Source organism: Hemiscyllium ocellatum, chromosome 37, assembly GCF_020745735.1.
Source record: "Hemiscyllium ocellatum isolate sHemOce1 chromosome 37, sHemOce1.pat.X.cur, whole genome shotgun sequence".
NCBI classification, from domain to species: domain Eukaryota; kingdom Metazoa; phylum Chordata; class Chondrichthyes; order Orectolobiformes; family Hemiscylliidae; genus Hemiscyllium; species Hemiscyllium ocellatum.
Window position 1 is genome coordinate 34,798,654 of NC_083437.1, and position 20,156 is coordinate 34,818,809.

Consider the following 20,156-nt stretch of genomic DNA (forward strand, 5'->3'; position numbering starts at 1 on the left):
CTTAGCTCTTTGCATTTAATTTCCCTTCTTCTCTCAAAAGAGCTGGTTTCCAATGGGGCACAATTCTGCAAGGAATGGCAATCCTCTGGCATCTCTATGCCAGTTTCTGCTTCTCTTGTGGTAGCTTGGAGAGTTAGTGAAAGCAGAATAGGATAGGAAAAGCAGAGAGGTTCTGTTAAACCTCGTGTTGATCACTCTCTGAGTGTAATAAACGGGTTCTCCAAATTACAAACAAGAAGGTAGAGGCGCTGGAGGAGACACAACTACTTGGATGATACCAGGACTGAGAGGATTTCTTGCTCATACAAGACTGAACAGGATTGGTCTGTTTCTTCAGAGAAGAACAAGCTCAAGGGTGACCTGACAATTGTGTTTGAATTTAGGAAGGGTTTATTAACGGGTTTTGAGAAGATTTGTAGTTCAGGTTGAGGTTCTGGATGTAGGTTTGCTCGCTGAGCTGGAAGGTTCATTTTCAGATATTTCGACACCATAGCAGGTAACATCATCAGTGAGCCTCCGGATGAAGCACTGCTGACGGTTCCTGCTTTCTATTTATATATAGTAGGAATCATCAGCAGTGCTTCATCTGGAGGCTCACTGAAGATGTTACCTAATACGGTGTCGAAACGCCTGAAAATGAACCTTCCAGCTCAGTGGGCAAACCTACTTCCAGGGGTTTAATAAGTTTGATGTTTTCCTTTAGCAAGAGTCCAAAACTAAATATAAGATGGAGCCTAATAAATCCAATAAGATATTCAGCAGAATCCTGTTCAATGGGAAGGTAATTGAAATGTGGAACTATGCCATTTCAGGGAGTAGTTGAGGTGAGTGACATAAAGACGTTTGAGGGGAAGCCAGCCAGCATACAGCGGAGAAAGAATTGGAAGGATGTACTGATGAGGATAGATGAAGCAGTAGGGAAAGAGGCATGTGTGGAATATAATGGGCTAAATTGATAATTTCAACATTCCAAATTATATAGAATATTCAACATTCAAAAGGTGTCATTTCATTGGTCATCTGGCATTCACCAAGGTGCACTTTGTGAAAGGCAATTGCTGAAGTAAAGAAGAGAATATTTATTGCAATATCAACCAGAATCTTGGACAATTTGGCTACTCCCTCCACTGGCTTTACCAAAATAATCCATCTGAGTATGGATGAGCAGTTAAACACATTAGTTCTAGTCAATAAGATCCATTCAGACTGAGGGTGTGAAGTTTAATTGATTATTAGAGTATGACAGGTTTATGAAGTTTGTGATTGTCATGTAGGGATCATGGGTCGAGACTGAACCTTAACTGCTGGTATTTCACATTGTTTCATAGAGGCATAGTGAACAAAGTCCAGAAACCAACTTGATGGAGCTTTCCGACTACTCTACAATGGTCTTGTGAAATATCCAAGAACAAAACACATTTTGAGAACTGAGCATTTGTGTCTTGAATAATGAGGGGGTCCCTCCTTTCCTAGAATTCAACTTTTTGTTGATCTGTCCTGAAGAAAGGAAGAGTTTTCTGTATTTTATTTGCTGTTTGTTTCTTATTATTTGGATGGTAGGATTAGTTGGAGTTATTGTGGAGCAATGGGGTTCCAAGTAGATTTTCTGGTTCAGCCAAGAAGCTAACCAGGTTGGAATGATTCAGATACCTTTTGCGAGCACATTGTCAGGGTAAGGTGCATCATCATGCAGCTAATGTAAGGTGTAGTCTAGTGATAGCTGGTGACCTTAACTGTTGAGGCCCACACCACATGTCTGACACCAATCATATGTGCTGTACATTTTATCATCTTTGTCAATATCCATATTCCATTATTGAAAGAATCTAAGGGCAAAGAAGAGTTTGAGGGAAACAAAAAAACCTAGATTGCTGGAAAAGCTCAGCAGGTCTGGCAGCATCTGTGGTGAGAAATCAGAGTTAACATTTTGGGTTCAGAACTGAAAGTGTCACTCGTCCTGAAACGTTAACTATGATTTCTCACTACAGATGCTGCCAAACCTGCTTATAACTTCATTCTCAATTTCTGTTTTGGTTTCTGATTTCCAGCATTGACAATTCTCTCGTTTTTTTTGTAAGAGTTTGAGGGTAATTGTTAAACAGGTGAACGAAGAGGAGAGGAACAATTTTGAGAAAATTTTGAGCCTATTCTCCTCAATATCATCTGAGGATAGTTGCGGAAAACACAATGAAAGGAGGGACAAAACAGCTTTCCAATAACATGATGCAGCACAATCTCCTGGGATGTACTCACTTTCTGGAATTCGCTAAATGAAAAGAAAGTAATCATTCTAACCACACACCTTGGTCAAATCGATTTTAAAAAAAACTCACGCACAGGGCCGGAGCTCATTGCCCACTGAGTGGGCAAAGTGATAAGTGAACATGGAGAATTGTGTAAGGAGTGCATGTGTCACACTGTGTAAGTGGTGACAAACCTGTAAGCAACCAACAACATTGGGAGGGTGAGAAAATGGAACACTCACCCATTAGCAGTGAGGAGTACATTGATGAGCTGAATCACCAATTTACATAGATCTTAAATACAATTTTATGTAATTTAATCCACTCTAATTTAATGAAATTTGCACCTGTCTCTTAAATTTTCAAGGTGGCTCAGTGGTTAGCACTGCTGCCTTACAGCGCCAGGGTCCCAGGTTCGATTCCAGCCTCGGGCGACTGTGTGGAGTTTGCACGTTCTCCCTGTGTCTGCTTGGGTTTCCTCCGGGTGCTCCGGTTTCCTCCCACAGTCCAAAAATGTGCAGATCAAGTGAATTGGCCATGCTAAGTTGTCTATAGTGTTAGGAGCATTAGTTAGAGAGGGGTGGGTTACTCTTTGGAGGGTCGGTGTGGACTTGTTGAGCCGAAGGCCCTGTTTCCACACTGTAGTGAAACTAATCTAACCTGCCCAGTGGAAGCTGGTGATTTACATGTGGCCTCCATGACTCACTGTTAGAATCCTTTAGGCTGCAGGACACTAGCTCATAGAGCACTGGATTGAGCTTGGCATTGTTTCCTCTGTCAAAACTCACTGAGCTGACACTGTAGGACTGAGATTCAGGAAATTTAGAACCCAGGATGCTAGGCCCATATTTAAAGGGGCAGCATACAATTCAGAGGCTGAGCCGATCCTTAAAGTGGTGTCACATATCCAAGTTCCCAAGGGGAGGGCATGTAGGAAGCAGCCTGCAATGCAATGTGGAGATAGTGGAGATTGTGTATATCATCCACCATACCTTCAGGTGAAACCACCAATGCCAACAACTGACCTGTGTCACAATGTAGGTACGTTCTGTGTTGGCTTTGGGACATCTTCATTTGCTGCAGCAACTGAAATTCAAATGTTGGAGATTTGAAAAGCAGAGATTTCCTTTTAAAAAAAATTCCACAAAGCAAGACTAGCTGCCCTTCAAGTATAAAGCTAGATCTGGCACAGCCAATAGGGTGACCCTCCCCACACCCTTCCAAAATGTGAATCGTAGAATCCCTAGAGTGTGGAAGCAGGCCATTCAGCCCATCAAGTCTACACCACTCCTCCAAAGAGCATCCCACCCAGACCCACACCCGTACCTTGTAATCCTGTACTCCCCATCCCTAGTCCTTCTAGCCTGCACACTACTGGGCAGTTTGCATGGCCAAATCTGTACATCTTTGGACTGGGGGAGGAAACTGACACAGACATTGTGCAAACTCCGGACAGTCGCTCGAGACAGGAATCAAACCTGGGTTCCCGGTGCTGTGACACCGCAGTATTAACCATTGAGCCATCGCGCTGCTCCTAGTGGTCCAGCAGCAAGATCTGAATACCCGTTTTTGTTAGCTTTACACCATGCAATTGGTTTCAGCTAACCACCAAGGACCTGTACCAGATCCCAGCTAACGTCCAGGCTTGCCATTGCCTCACTTGAAGGACTACCCGAGGTGTAGTGCATGTGGGGAAGGGCTACCTGATAAATCTCACTTATTACATTATCCTCGTCCATTGTGGCTGTCTTCATTAGCTGTTCCATCAGAGGCTAAGTTAAGACAGCATGTGCAAAAGCTACAGGAATTACATTAAGGCAATTTGGGTCAAATTTCCAAAGTGGCCCATTGAGAAAATGAATAGCTGAAATGATGTGTAAATGGCTTCATCAATGATAAATCATAGGTATTTTAAGGTATATGCTGAGGCCAGGAATCTGGAAGAACTGCTGTGGTCATCAGTGAATAGCACTGTCTGATCTTTAGAGAAAGGAATCTCTCTGTGTGGTTCTGTTCTTCGGTGAGTTGTTAACTAATAATTCCCACAGAAGTAATTATTTAGTTGCAACACAATCTCTTCAAAGCAACACACCTTCTTAGAACATATATGAGGCAAGTATGGACAATCAGCTCAACAATGCCAAAATCCTACAACCTGACTGAACTACACAGATAAACATTAGACTCTATGCTGTTCTGTATCTGAATGCAGCTAGTACTTTACTGTTTGAAGTTTGACCATAATTTACAGTGGATGAACTGTATTTGTGGATGAACTGCTGTATATGTACATATGCCTTCACTTCTTTGGTTTTGGCTCTTGATCTTTACCTCCATCCTCCTTATCTCCACATACAGTTAAACCTCAATGAAATAAATCCAAACAGACTGAGGAGGGTAGAATCAAATCGAAAATCAAGAAGTTTTAACAAAGAGCCCAGCACGGCAGATTACTATAAGAGTCTGGGAAACGACGCAGAGGAGAAGAGTGGAATGGCTCCCAATGAGGAGGTGAGTTTGCTCTATGACACAGCTAAACAAAGTGTTTATCTAAAACCCTGATTGTGGGTAACCTCCAAGCCAGAGTAACAAGGTAGTAAACAAAAGCAAACTATTGCAAAAGCTGAAGTGCAGACAGAAAATGCTTGAAACACCCAAAATGTCAAGCAGTATTTGTGGAGAGAGAAACTGATTAATGTTACAAGTCAACGACCTTTCATGGGAACTGGGTCAACCTTGATCCAGAATAAATCGTCGACAAAATAAATTCTTGATTCATTTCACTCCCTTCTAAGTTCCACATGATATCAAATTAAGGTTAAATTCATTTTTGTATTAACAATTAAAAATTTATAGTGCAGTACTGTTATGTGAAGGTAACAAGAACTGCAGTATCCTGGTTGGAATGTGCTTAGTGCCAGCCTGTGGCTGGAATTAAACACAACAGAAAAGTGGAGCAATTCGCTATTTGGTTGAAGTCACCACATGAATATTTACTAGTAAGTTAAAAATCACACAACACCAGATTACAGTCCAACAGGTTTATTTGGAAGCACTAGCTTTCGTAGTGCTGCTCCTTCGTCTGGTAGCGTATCCACCTGATGAAGGAGTAGTGCTCTGAAAGCTAATGCTTCCAATTAAACCTGTTGGACTATAACCTGGTATGTGATTTTTAACTTTGTACACCCCAGTCCAACACCCAATGTACTAATATGTTTCAATGAATTTCCTCTGACTTCTATTTGAAATAACACACTCATCCATCTATTGGAACATCATTAACTTAGTAAGGGCTCACATGATGAAGTTATCCGAAAGGCAGACACAATGCTGTATGACCTCCTTCAGTGCTACATCATTCCGAGAAATCATTTAATCCCTACAGTGTGGAACTAGGCTATTCAGCCCATCGAGTCCTCACCGACTCTCTCTGAAGAGAATCCCACCCAGACCCACCCTTTCTCCTATCCCTATAACCCTGCATTTTCCATGGCCAATCTATCCAACCTGCATACCTTTGGACTTTGGGAGGAAACCAGAGCACCCAGACGAAACTCACACAGACACTGGGAGAGTGGCTGGAATCGAACCTGTGTCCCTGATGCTGTGAACCACTGTGCCAGTGACAATACAGGATATATGGGAAATACAGCTAGGAAATACAGGACAGGTTTCTTTAAAACTAAACAGTCCAGGTGAAAGATTGCAAGTGTTATTTGAAGTAATTTGAGATCGTGTCCATTGCCAGAGTTGGCTGGAGGATTGCTGCACTTCCTTCCAATGTTCTGCAGCCTGTGGGAAAGTAAAGTTAACTCATGACTCATTTCTGGCAAAATTCTGCTGCAAATTCCTTCAAATTTCCCTTATCCTCTCACCTATTGTGAGGAGCTACATGCATCAAGTGCCATCTTCCTCTCAATCTCAAGTTGTAGCCAGTAACTGTCTTCCAGCCACCTGACCTTGATTTTACCCTGTTCCCTGTTGCAACCTACTGCTCTTATGGGAGCTAAGTTTCAAAACTCATATCCTATCAAGATCATTCACCTCTTCCTCTGAAACATTGACGTGTCTCCATTTGTACCTTACTCCATTCTTGCTAAAAACCCCGATTGATAGTTGTACCACCATTTGGCTTGCGCTTTTCAATAAAAAAACTCCACTGCTTCCAATTTGGGTGTGTAATCTTTCCTATGTTTACAGATCATACAAAATGTTGCGCATTTTTATGAAGGAGGGCTTATCACTGATATGCAACTACATGGGTATTAGCATGTGCTGTCTTTTAAAATCAGCAGCAAATCTTTGCTGCCTCACAACAGTGGTTGCACTTTTAAATGTCTTCCTTTGTTGCAGATGCTTTGGGGATGATCTGAGAATCATGTTACATGAATGCAAGTCTTCTCTGAAAAGCTCAATATCCCAAAATCACCAAAATCACACTTTTTCTTCACAACAGAGTTTAGGGGTTGATTGTATATCCATGCAAAATCACTCCTGTTTGAAATGTTTTGTAACCAATAAAGATGTTATGATTTTGAGATGCCGGTGTTAGTCTGGGGTGTACAAAGTTAAAAATCACGCAACACCAGGTTATAGTCCAACACCTGATGAAGGAGCGGCGCTCCAAAAGCTAGTGCTTCCAATTAAACCTGTTGGACTATAACCTGGTATTGTGTCATTTTTAACTAAATAAATAAATATGTTTTCAGCGTATAGTCGGTGTTGTAACACTTGGCAACCAATTTGCACACAGCAAGCTGCCATAAATGTGATAATGATGTGACAGTCTGTTTTTGTGATGTTGATTGAGGGATGGATATTCTCCAGGACAATCAGCTTTGCTCCATATTTGCTCACAAATAACAGGATTGAAGTAAATTCTAATTCCAGGTTCATCCCACATTTAACAAGCTGATTAATCTTAATTTTTGAATAGCCCTTTGTCTATTTTGCACGTAGCAACATCTAAAGGTAGTTATAATCTTTTCTGAGTGTGAATAAATGATTTATTAGATTAGATTACTTACAGTGTGGAAACAGGCCCTTCGGCCCAACAAGTCCACACCGACCCGCCGAAGCGCAACCTACCCATGCCCCTACATTTACCCCTTACCTACTACGGACAATTTAGCATGGCCAATTCACCTGACCTGCACATCTTTGGACTATGGGAGGAAACCGGAGCACCCGGAGGAAACCCACGCAGACACGGGGAGAACGTGCAAACTCCACACAGTCAGTCGCCTGAGTCGGGAACTGAACCCGGGTCTCAGGCGCTGTGAGGCAGCAGTGCTAACCACTGTGCCACCGTGCCGCCCACTATGTGCCACCGTGCTGCCCATATTTATTGCCACTTGCATTCAATTTTGAATGATACAGTAAAATAATGGACAGCTTCAATTATCACCATAATCTGGCACTATTTTGAATAGTTTAAGAATATTCAAACTATTGTTAAACTATATAAGATGTAACTGAAAGAGAGTCCTGATCACTGAACCAACTCGCTGACAACACCTACACTGCCATCCCTCCCCTACCACCTCACCGCAGGCTGTGCTAGACCCACCAACAAAGGAGTCCCCACTCATTAGGCACCAACTCTTTGCCACAGGGCCCACCTTACTGAAGCCAATACTGATGCCCTTGCCAAGTCCCATGCTGAACCCACATTCACTCCGCAATCAGGAGTCCCTTGGCTGCCAACTCGGTGATGCCAGAAATCCTGGCTCCAGGCATACCACGTTGCTGGCGCTGCTCTGGGCCTACTGCAGCCAAGAGTCCCTTGCTCCACTGCCAGACCAGGTGGCCACTACCATCTCACCAAGAGTCCTACACCAGCTGCCCTCCTCAGAGATATTGCCTCCATCTTGAAAGGTTTGTTACCGCTGCCTCCAATCCCAAATGCCAGGAGGATGCCCATGCTGCTGCCACCACCACTGCCTCCATTTGCCATGAACAGCTGTGTCCACCACTATCTCCAACCACTGGGAGGAACTGCCAGTCTGTGCAAGACCCGCTCTAGCTGCCACGTTGATTTTGCCCATCTTGAATCTTTGTTTCTTACTCATTCCCCAGTGCACACATATCTGCCAACTTAGTGCAGAAAGATTCCACATTGTTGAGTAAACGATAATCATTTTGGTGAAAGAATTTATTTGTGAATATATTTTCTACAGTTTAAGATAGCAATACACCTTCAGATCTTACATAAATGCAACCTGTGGATAATCAACCAAAGAAGCATTTTTGTAATTCATCAGATTTAGATCAATCTGTATGTAATTTAAATAATAACATTTTCATTATGTTTTGAAACTAAAATGATTGGAGTGACTTATTGAAACTTCCAGAATACTGAGGCCTGGATAGAGTAGACGTGGAGAAGATGTTTCCACAAAATATCAATGGTAAAGTCATGTGATTCAATATTTGCATAGTCCTCATAGCCCTACACACGGATGAAAAAAAAACACCATTTCGACTGGGATAACACATCTATCCTGGGACATGCTAAGCAAAGACATGCCAGAGAATTCCTAGAGGCCTGGCAGTCCAACCACAATGCCATAAACAAGCACATAGATCTAGATGCCATCTATCAACCCCTCGGAAAACGAACAGGAAATGACATCACCACAAACCCTAGGTACCCCATCCAGGAGAAAGGTATAAATCGAAAGCAGGAGACAACAGCTTGAGTTCACATGGAGGTCGCCACTGATGATGTTACCTAGCCAGTTAATGAAACGTCAAGATATCAAACCTACAGCTCAGCGAGCAAACTTACACCCTCAACATTTGCAATTTATTGCTCAATCAACTTCACTAAAAATAGATTATCGAGTTTGTTAACTTATTTCTGATTCTGGGATCTTGCTGTGCATTAATGGGTGTTGCATTCCTGTATATTACATCAGTGACTACAATCATATTTCCGGCCTAGGAGATAAAATACTTTGAGATGATCCAAGTGCAAAATTTCACTCCCTGTGAAAATCTCTTTAGCAAGTATTTTGCCAACCTTACTCGGGTGATCATTATCATATACTTATAAAATGTAGGCTTTATTTTCACAGTAGAAACCCGGAAATTTAAATGAGATAAGAGGATGAAGAAAGAGCAGAAATGGGCCATTCAGCCCCTCGATTCTGCCTGGCCACTCCGTAACATCATTGATCTGGTTGTAATTCAAACTCCATATTTCCAACCTGCCATCATTACATTTGATTCCCTTGCCTAACAAGAACCTACTGACCTCTGCTTTAAAAATATTCAATTACTTTGCTTTCAACATCTCTTCAGGGAGACATTTGCAAAGTTTCACAATCCCTTGAGAAAATAAAATTCTCCTCATCTCTGTCCTAAAAAGGCGATCCCTAATTTTAAAGCACTGCCCCTAGTTCTGGACTAATTCATATGAGGAAACATAACTTCCACATTGAGTGAATGGTGCTGAACATTGTGCAATCATCAGAGAACATCTCCACACCTAACCTTATGCTGAAAGAAGGTCATTGATGAAGCAGTTGACAATGGTTGGACCTAGGACATTTCTCTGGAGAACTGAAGGTGTCCTGGAGCTTAGATAACTGATCTTCAACAATTTTGCAGAGTTTTCCCTCTGATTTGAATTGACTCCAATTTTGCTGGGCTCCTTGATGCCACACTCTGTCAAATGTACCCCGGTTTCAAGGGCTCTCACTTCAACTTTGGAATTCAGCCCTTTTGTCCATGTTTGAAGCAAGGCCATTAATGAAGTAAGGAGGTGAGTGGCCCAGGTGGACCCCAAGTTAGGCATCAGGTGATTGTCGCTAAGTAAGTGCTGCTCAACAGTAATATTGGTGACACCTTCCTTAACTTTCCTGATGATTCTGACTAGGCTGTAATTGACCAAGTTGTCCTTTTTTTTAACATATGGATAATTTTGCGTATTGTCAGGTAGACGTCAGTGTTGCAGCTACAGCTTTGCGAGGGAACACAGTAGTTCTGGAGCACAAGTCTTCAGCACTATTGCCAGAATGTTGTCAGGGCCCATAGCCTTTACAGTATCTTGTGCCTCTGGTGGCTTTGTAACATCTCGTGGACTGAAACAAATTGGCTGAAGACTGGTACATGTGATGCTGGGGACCCCTAGATGAGGCCAAGATGGATCTTCCAGTCAGCATTGCTTGTTGAAGATTGTTGTAAATGCTCCAGCCTTGTCTTTTCCCACTGACATACTGATCTCCCCCACATTGAGGATGGGCATATTAGTGGAGACTCCTCCTGTTTAATTGTCCACCACTGTTCATGATTGGATATGACAGGACTGCAGAGCTTCGATCTGGTTTGTTGATCGCTTAGCTCTGTCTGTCAGTTACTGCTTATGCTATTTGGTATGCAAGTAGTCCCGTTTGGTAGCTTCACCAGGTTGACACTTCATTTTCTCAGTGCTGCTCCTGGCACTCCCTCATACACTCTCCTTTGAACCAGGGGTGATTCCCTGACTTGATGGTAATGATTGAATGGGGGAATATAGTGTCATTGTCATGCAGCACAGAAACAGATCTTTCAGTCCAACTCATCCAAGCTGACCAGGTTTCCTAAACTAAACTCATCCCATTTGTCTGTATTTGACCCATATCTCTCTGAACTTTTTCTGTTCATGTAGCTGTTCAAATGTCTTTTAAATGTCGTAACTGTATCAGCATCTACGACTTCCTCTAGCAGTTCATTCCAGTTACGAACCACCCTCTGCATGAAAATGTTGCCTCTCAGCTCCCTTTTAACTCCTTCTCATCTCACCTTAAGTCTATGCCCTCTCGTTTTGAACTCCCCTACTATTGGGAATAGAGCTTTGCTAATCGCCTTGTCTATACCCCTCATGATTTTATAAACCTCTATAAAGTCAACCTTCAACTTTTGACGTTCGAGGGGAAAAAAATAGTGTGAGAGTGCCCTTCCTCTCCTTATAAATCAAACCTTCCAGTCTCAGTAACATCCTTGTAAATCTTTTCTGAATCCTCTCCAATTTAATAAGATCCTTCTGATAGCAGGGTGACCAAAATTGGACGCAGTACTTCAAAATGTAGCCTCACTAACATCCTGTGCAGCCACAACATGATATCCTAACTCCTGTACTCAATGCTCTGACCATTGAAGGCAAGCATGCCAAATGCCTTCTTAACCACCGTGTCTACCTGTGATGCCACTTTCAAGAAACTATGTACCTGAACTCCCAGGTCACTCTGTTTGCCAACACATCCAAGAGTCCAACCATTGACTGCATAAGTCTTGCCCTCGACTATCTTATCAAAATGTAGCGCCTTGCTTTTATCTAAATTAAATTCCATCTGCCACTCCTCAGTCAGTTGGCTTGCTGTACTTTTAGATAACCTTCTTCATTGTCCACTATACCACTCATTTTGGTGTCATCCGCAAATTTGCTAACCATGTTGCTGATATTCTTATCCAAATCATTTTATATAAATGACAAACAACAGTGAACCCAGCACTGATTCCAGGTGAACACCGCTGATCACAGGCTTCCAATCCAAAATACAAACCTTGCCTCCACCTTCTATCTCCTACAGTCAAGCCAATTTTGTATGCAGTTGGCCAACTCTATCTGGATCCCATGTGATTCAGCTTTACTAACCAGTCTACCATGCTGAACTGTGTCAAAGGCCTTGCTAAAGTCCATGTAGACAGTGTCTACCACTCTGCTCTTATCAATCTTCTTGGTCACATCCTAAAAAAAAGTAAAAAAAAAACTCAAATCAAGTTAGTGAGACATGATTTTCATGCTGACTATCCCAAATCAGTCCCTGCCTTTCCAAATGCATGTAATTTCTGTCTCTCAAAATCTCCTCCAACAACTTACCACCATGATGACAGACTCACCATCTATAGTTCCCTGATGTTGCCTTGCAGCATTTCTTAAATAAAGGTACAACATTAGCCACCCTCCAGTCCTCCAACACCTTACCTGTGGCTGAAGAGGATGCAAATGTATCTCTGCCATACACCCCGCAATTTCTTCCCTAGCTTTTCACAATGTCCTGAGCTAATATTGATATACTAGACCATAATCTTACAGATGGTGGTGAAGTACAGTTTTGTTGATGGCCCTTTATTGTTTGAAATCTGTCCCACTTAGCAGGCTGATAGTGCCATACAACACAATTCTCAGTGTGAAGACGGGACTTTGTCTCCATAAGTTCCGTATGGTGGTCACTCTTCATGGGTAGATGCATCTGCAGCAGGTACAGTGGTGAGGATGAGATCAAGTATATTTTTCCCTATTGTTGGTTCCCTCACCACCTGCTGCAGACTCGGTCTAGCAGCCATATCCTTGAGGACCCGACCAGCTCGATCAGTGCTGCTGCTGACAACAAATGGTGATGGACACTCACAGTACGTTCTATGTCCTTCTGTGTTCAACACAGATGAGTACTGATTCATTGGCCAAGGGGATGGGGGTATTATGTTTGAACAGGAGGAGTTTTCCTTCCCTATGTTTGATCTGATGTGAGATTTCATGTGGTCCAGAGTCACTGTTGAGAACTCCCAGGGCAACCTCCTCCCAAATGTACACCTTCCAGCTGTCCTGGTGGAAAAGGAGATAACCAGAATGTTGAGGGCATTGTCTGGGACATTGTGTGTAAGGTGTGATTCCATGAGTACATCAATGTCAGGCAGTCACTTGACTGGTCTGTGAGACAGCTCTTCTAGTTTGGCACAAGCCCCAGATGTAGATGAACAGACTTTGTGGGGTCAACAGGACTGAGTTTGCTGTTGTCTTTTCCAGTGTCTTAGTCAATGCCAAGTTATTGTTAAGTTTCATTCTTTTTTAAATACTTCAATCACATCACCCTCATTCTTCTAAATCTCAGTGAAAACAAGTCCAGTGTAACTAACCTTTCCTCAAAGGGAGGCAATGGCCTTTGGTATTATCATTAGACTATTAATGAGAATCGGTTTAGCTCAGGTGGCCGGATTGCTGGTTTACAGACCAGTGTGATGCCAACAGTGTAAGTTCAACTTTCATCACTAGTTTGAGTTACTATGAAGGACTCTCCTTCTCAACGTCTTCCCTTGCCTGAGAGCTGGTGGCCCTCAGGTTAACTCACCACCAGTTGCTTCTCTTTAATGAGAGAGCAGACTATGGTGACACAACAACAACTATTAATCCAGAGAACCCTGGTAATATTTTGGGGACAGAGGTTTGAATCCATGGCAGAATTTGAATTCAGTAGAAATAAGTCTGAAATTAAGAACCTAATGATGACCATGAAACCATTGTCAATTGTTGGAAAACCCTTTCGCTTCACTAATGTCCTTTTAAGGAGCTGCCTGGTCTGGCCTACATGTGACTCAAGACCCACAGCAATATGGTTGACTATTAACAATTGGGGATGGATATGAAATGCTGGCCCAGCCAGTGATACACACATCCCTTGAATGAACAATAAAAAAAATCATCAATCTAGTAAACCTACTCTGAACTGCCTCTAATATAATTAGATTTAAGAACAAAGGGTAATTGATTTAGGACTGAGAGGAGGAGAAATCGCTCTACTCAGAGTGATGAGTCTGTGCTATTCAGTGTCGCAAAACGTGGTTGAGGTCAAAATAATGATGATTTCAAGAAGGAGTTAGATATTGTTCATGGGGTGAAAGGGATCAAAGGATGTAAGGAGAAAGTGGGAACAGGTGGCTGAGTCGAATGATCAGCCATGATCATGTTGATTGGTGGAGTAGTCTCAAAGAGCTAAGTGACCTACTCTTCCTCCTATTTGCTGTCTTTTTCCGGTGAAATAGTGCCCCACTATAGTGACTATCTCCTGCTTTGGGAGATTACAATTTGTGATCACTACTTTTTATAAATGGATTAAATCTTGGAGTCTGGAATCGTCCATGACAATAGTAATGGGTCTAAAGTACAAATTGTTACATATGTCAATGGTAACCTGTATTTTTAATCACCAATTGCCAATTATTTTCACTAGGGCTCTCTTGTATCTCAGGAGGGACTGAGGAATGGAAGTGTACCAGGAAAGCAAACCACCAATGACATACCTGCTCCTCCACCTCCTCCCCCACTCCCTGAAACTGGGTCAGTCCTTGCTCCTCCGCCTCCCCCTCCTTTGCCATCCACAGGGACACCACCCCCACCTCCTTTGCCATCCACAGGAACACCACCCCCACCTCCACCCCCACCTCCACCCTCACAGCCCAGCAACCAACAGCGACGACCTTCATCATCTGCGGCAAGTAAGTATTCAAATTTATTATGGTTTCTCAAATTCCTTTAACCATTTTACACAGATTTTTGTGAAAGAAATGGCTGGGGGAAGGGAAATAATCTAATAGTGGTTTTTAAAACTATGAAGGGTTTTGAAAGGGTGGAATTAAAGAAGATATTTCCAGAACTGCAGGAGTCCGCAGCCAAGGGGTTGTAAAAAATAAGATAGTCACTAATTGATGCATTTAAAAGAATCAGAAGACACTGCCTTACTTAGAGATTGATTTAGAATGGGATACTTACTACCAAATGGAGCAGTTGAAATATGATGTGGATTCTTTATGAGGGAAGCCATTAATTGACCATTGAGGGCCTTCAGTTGAGAAAAAGTTGATAATGGCCCTTTCTACCCAGACTTTGCTTGATGGAGATGGGAGGGGATTGGTATCTGACACAAAGACCACCCACCTCAATTTCCAAACCTTCCCACTCATTCTGTGGCTCCTGCGAGCCTAGAAAATTCTACCCTTGGTATTGATTTGTGCCTGGTTTTGAAATGAGTGGAGTTAAGCATGCTAACTGCTTGTAAATTGGATTGTTTAAAGGAAAAAAAGTGTAAAGATTCGCTTAGCAGCCAGTTTTACTGGTGAAGATTTAACTTAATTTGAAGGAAAGATAAAACTCAGACCTATTATTTGGATATAAACAGAAATTAGGCAGCACAAGTGAAATTTTCCTCTTAAGTGTTTAAGCTGAGTAGATCTCATTAGGATTCCATGTTTTCTTGTGTCTGGGTTATCTGTCTTACCACCACTAGAAACTTGGAAAGAATTTTTTGATCAATACTTGCTTCAGGTAATCCTTTTTGATATTCTTATTTTATTCTGAAGAGACCACTTGCTGTTCTGATTATGGTCAATAATATTGTATTTAAAAAGTATATAATCCATAAATATTCCTGAAGAACATGTTCATAAGGCAGCATTCCACTTCCCTGTTTCTAAGAGCAGATTCAAATGGCTTTTACTTTTGATCCAGAAACTTGTAGGTTCAAGGGCCATTTCAAAGTCTGGCTTGATTCCAGCATTATTGAGAGAATGGGGATTGTTGGCTTTGTGATCTTCTAGCTGAGGTATGCCCTACACTGTGGACCTTAACATTTTTCTTCGGGCTGTTTCAAAGAAGAGGAGGAAATTCCCTCTGGGCTCCTGAGGAATATTTATCCCTCAACTGACACCACTTAGAAAAAAGAAAATACATTGTTATCACATTGTGATTATGGAATTTGCAATGTGCAAATTTGTTTTGCTGGATTTTATACATTGCAACTATGATAACACAATACTTAATTCCCTGTAAAGAGCTTTGGGATGCCGTGAAGTTGTGGAAGACGCTTTAGATAAATGTAAGTGGAATCTTTGTGTGGAGACTCTCAAGTTAGAGCAGTATGAAGGTCACACCTTGCCCGTAACACTGAAGAAGGCCAAGTGCCATCAATCTAGTGCTGAGCTTTGGGAAGAATAGATTCCTTCAACAGTGCATGATAATGCCAAACTCATCTACTTATGTCTGCTAACTGGGGTAAAGTCTAAATATTGGGTGTCCATATCAGTGATAAGACACTGGTGTTCTGAGGAACCTGAGGTGCACAGCCTGTAACTGTCAGATGTACACTGCTGACACAGATTTAGAAAATTCACCCTTTTCTCAACATTTTGGTTGCATCAGAGTTAAAGAGTTGATCCAGAAGCCAATCCACGTTGATCTTTGCAACATTCAGAGAACAAATCATGAAGCCATTATCTAACATTCAAACCTGTAGCTGCATTACTGAAACTATTCTTGGAGATTTGTTTGTTAAAATCGGAGTTCAAGATGGAGGCGGGTTCAAGCTAAGACTGCTGACTTGTTCAATTCTGGCTATTCTGATATGGCAACACTGATTCATAATAGATGCATGGCCTTCATCACAATGCATGGGGTAATTTGAGAGATGAAGCAAGTATCATTGTCATTGTGTGGGATAAAGGAGATAATGCCACCACAAGGTTGAAGAGCCCACTTTACGATCAATTCAGGCAGCTGGTGGGGCTGCAAACTATCAATACGGTCTCTGAAAATTATACCTCTAAATAATTGTGTGACCTTGGTGGGTCAGCATGAAGTGAAAATGCAAGCTAATGCAACATGTTGGGAACAGGATTGTCAAGCTGCAGAAAGCAAGTAAACAAAAACTCATCGTGCCCTTTTCATTTGTTAATGAGTCACTATCAGCCTTTAATATGTTCTTATATTAGGAAAGTAAATATTTCCCTTTGCGTATTGAATATCACTTTAGAATGGTATGCTATTGCTTTATGATGTGAGTACACAAGATCTTATCTGACATCCCATAACAATGGTTGATAAGCAATTTTATAAAAGCTGAATTTGTGATTCACAGAAAAGCTTTTCATAGATGTTTCCTCCATTTAGTCTGCTCTTGCTACCAAACAAAAAGTTATTCTGTTAACACAGAAGTGAAAATAAACCCAAATTTGCTGATGCGTATAAACACAACAGCATATAACCTGAAGCAACAGACTGACTGGACAGGTCTCTGATGCAAATATATCCTGACACTGAAAATGTGTTTTTTTACCAAGGTTTTTCAGAGTGATTTCTGAGATTTATCAGATTTGTGCACTCAGTAGTGCATAATGTTGTGGTTCCATGGAAAACAAAAATCTTCTGAACAATAAATAAAGAGGAGAACTCATTCTGTGGTAATACTGAACCAAGTCAGTTGTGTCGGAGGGGACTATCTTGTGAGAACATGTTTGAATATACTTGAATATACTTAAAGAAATGGTACATGCTGCTGCTTTCTGTGTCTGAACATTGTCATCTGGATGTTGGGTGATTATAGTGTGCATCTGCAATCGCAACTGGAAAAAACTTCCTTTTTCTTTGTTTTCAATTCTGTTATTGCATGGCAGGTTGAACTCCTTGTGTGTGGTGGGAGCTGTCTTATTAGTAGCATTTCACTGACAAAGCATGTGGCAGGTACTTCGCTGTGTGTTCTCTTGCAGTGATGCTGTACACAATGCATTTCCAAAGGGGGACCCAATCGCTGTTGTGGGAGGGAGGAGAGTGGAGGGGGGTTGAAGAGTGGGAGGTGGGTCAGACCTAGCTGAGAGCCTTGTCAACTACAATCGACCAGTTGTATTATTGCTAGACTATTGATCCAGAGAAATCTTAGCCTGCTTGGCACACCCTCCTCATTCCTGAAGAAGGGCATATGCCCGAAACGTCGATTCTCCTGCTCCTTTGATGCTGCCTGACTTGCTGCGCTTTTCCAGCAACACATTTTTCAGCTATTGATCCAGATACCCAGGTAACATTCTCAGGACCTGGTTTTGAATCCAACCATGGTGGATGGTGGAAATTGAATTCAATAAATATAAATCTGGAATTAAGAATTTAATGATGAGCATGAAACCATTGATGGTTGTCAGGAAAAGCCTATCTGGTTCACTAATGTCCTTTAAGGAAGGAAACTGCTGTCCTTACTTGGTCTAGTCTGCAGGCCCACAACAATGTGGTTGGCTCGCAACAGTCCTCTGGGCAATTAGGGATGGGCAATGAATGCTGGCCTAGCCAGTGACACCCACATCCTGTAAATGAATCAATTAAAGAAGCTGGACAATGCTGACCGATGTCCTAACCTTAACGCCTCAATGTTACATCGTTACAATGGATGTTGAAGATCTGTACAGAAATATAGCATTATTTTTAGAATCTTGGAGACCTTGAGACAGTGTGACCAATCATCCTGGATTTTCCAGAACTTGTAATTTAACTTGGCCTTTTGCCCCAGATCCCAGATCAGTCCTTGCCAGGATACATTTCTCTGAGATTCCAGGTCAGCCTGTGGGTGATTGGGAAGGATTCAAACTGGCAGAAGGCAGCATTAGAATAGACGTGAGTTGTAAGGTTTTGCCCTGATCTTAGTGTTCGGCCCCCAAACCTGTTGCCTATCCCCTCACTGCGACATGTTTGTCAGTTTGCCCTCACACTGGTGAACTAGAGCGTTTCTTTTTAACAATCAGCAACATTAGATTGTTAATTTCAGATTTTTAAAAAATCAAATTTAACCATCTGCCATGGTGGGATTTGAACCCAAGCCCCCAGAACATAACCAGAGTTTGTGGATTAATAGCCCAGTGGTAGTATGACTGGGCCATCACTCTCTCCCTTAGATATACAGTCTGGGTGGGACTTAGCATAACCTGGAATATAAGAGGGGCTACAGCAGTTGATTGGATTGGCTTGGAATATGGGGTTGAGGGCTAAGGGTCCTTATTGTTTTGTTGTAATTGGGACAAAGGTCCACAGCAGACTTTAAAAAAAGCCAGCATCTGGCAGTCCCTGTAGTTGTTTCTAAATTCTGCCTCAGCTTAACTCATACCTCACACTCCCCTTCACCAGCATGAAATCTCACCTGAGAATCACTGATGCAAGAGCTGTGAGGTGGGATATTTCCCCAATACCACCTCAAAGATTAAAATCAAACCCATAGAAACAGACAGATGTTCAAAATATCTTTAATAAATTTCCCCAAACTGAAAGGTCTGAATGATGCAATAATTCCGTTCCAACACTTGGTCTTAGGCAAAAAGACTTTGAATTCAGTAATAAATATTATGTCCACATCCTAGGCATGACTTTGGATAGGTATTTTGCCCCAGTCTGTGGAAACTTATTCATGAAAGATTGGACAGAGAGTTTACTCAACAATTGTCTCAGGCTTCCATGTGTTGCTTTGGCTATTTGGATGTCTGAGGTATTTGGATGCACACAGAAACAGAAGTAGAAGAATAACTGATGCCTGTGTGCACACAGGCTGGTGTGGAAGTATAGGAGAAAGTGAGGACTGCAGATGCTGGAGATTAGAGTCGAGAATGTGGTTCTGAAAAAATACAGGTCAGGTAGCACCCACAGAGCAGGAAAATCGACATTTCGGGCAAAAGCCCTTCATCAGAAAAAAATTGGAAGTGTAAGTGTGGAAGTATAATATGTGCAGCTGAATAGTAGATTGGTAATCTTGCGTTGATGAACAAAACACATTATTGTTTGTACCTCAAATTGTGAAAGAATTATCAAACTCCCACTAGGTTAATTAGCAATTGATCCATTGTATGTTTTCTCTTGATGCACTATCAATTAATTTGAGAGTTGCTGAAAAAAGAGACATGCCATTGAAACCTTTCATCTTGCTCTGATCAAGGCAGGAGTACAAGAATACCAAATCTCAAAGGAAATAAAAATTTAGACTGAATGAAACAAGGTGCCCTTCACGCTATTTGTAATGTCGTTGCAATGCTATGGAAAATCAGTAAAATGACATTATTATTTATAAATAGAACCATGAAATGACTTTTACTTATTTTAACCTTATGTCTGAGGGCCTTTCAAAAACAGCTTTATTTTCTTTGTGGCTTTGATTTTATTCCCTATGCAATACCGTGGGCAATAAACCAGATCTCCACTAGCACCACACTAAACTGTACCTAAAGAATTCAAATGTGAAACCCAGGGCAACTCTCCATTACATTCTGTGTTCCTCACTATATCTGGTTCAGCTCCACCACTCTGCCATGATAACCTAATTGAAGTAAGTTGATCATTCAAGGTGACCATCT

General features: G+C 41.7%; 1 protein-coding gene across 2 annotated transcripts in view; it reads left to right on the plus strand.

The window, feature by feature from the left end:
- The window catches only part of espn (espin), a 159,056-nt gene that overhangs the window by 84,869 nt on the left and 54,031 nt on the right, over positions 1-20,156 (plus strand). For both annotated transcript variants that reach the window (XM_060852005.1, XM_060852004.1), the window contains exons 8-9: positions 4,602-4,754; positions 14,237-14,501. In XM_060852005.1, the coding sequence (XP_060707988.1) occupies positions 4,602-4,754; positions 14,237-14,501 (418 nt within the window). The remainder of the gene's footprint in view (positions 1-4,601; positions 4,755-14,236; positions 14,502-20,156) is intronic.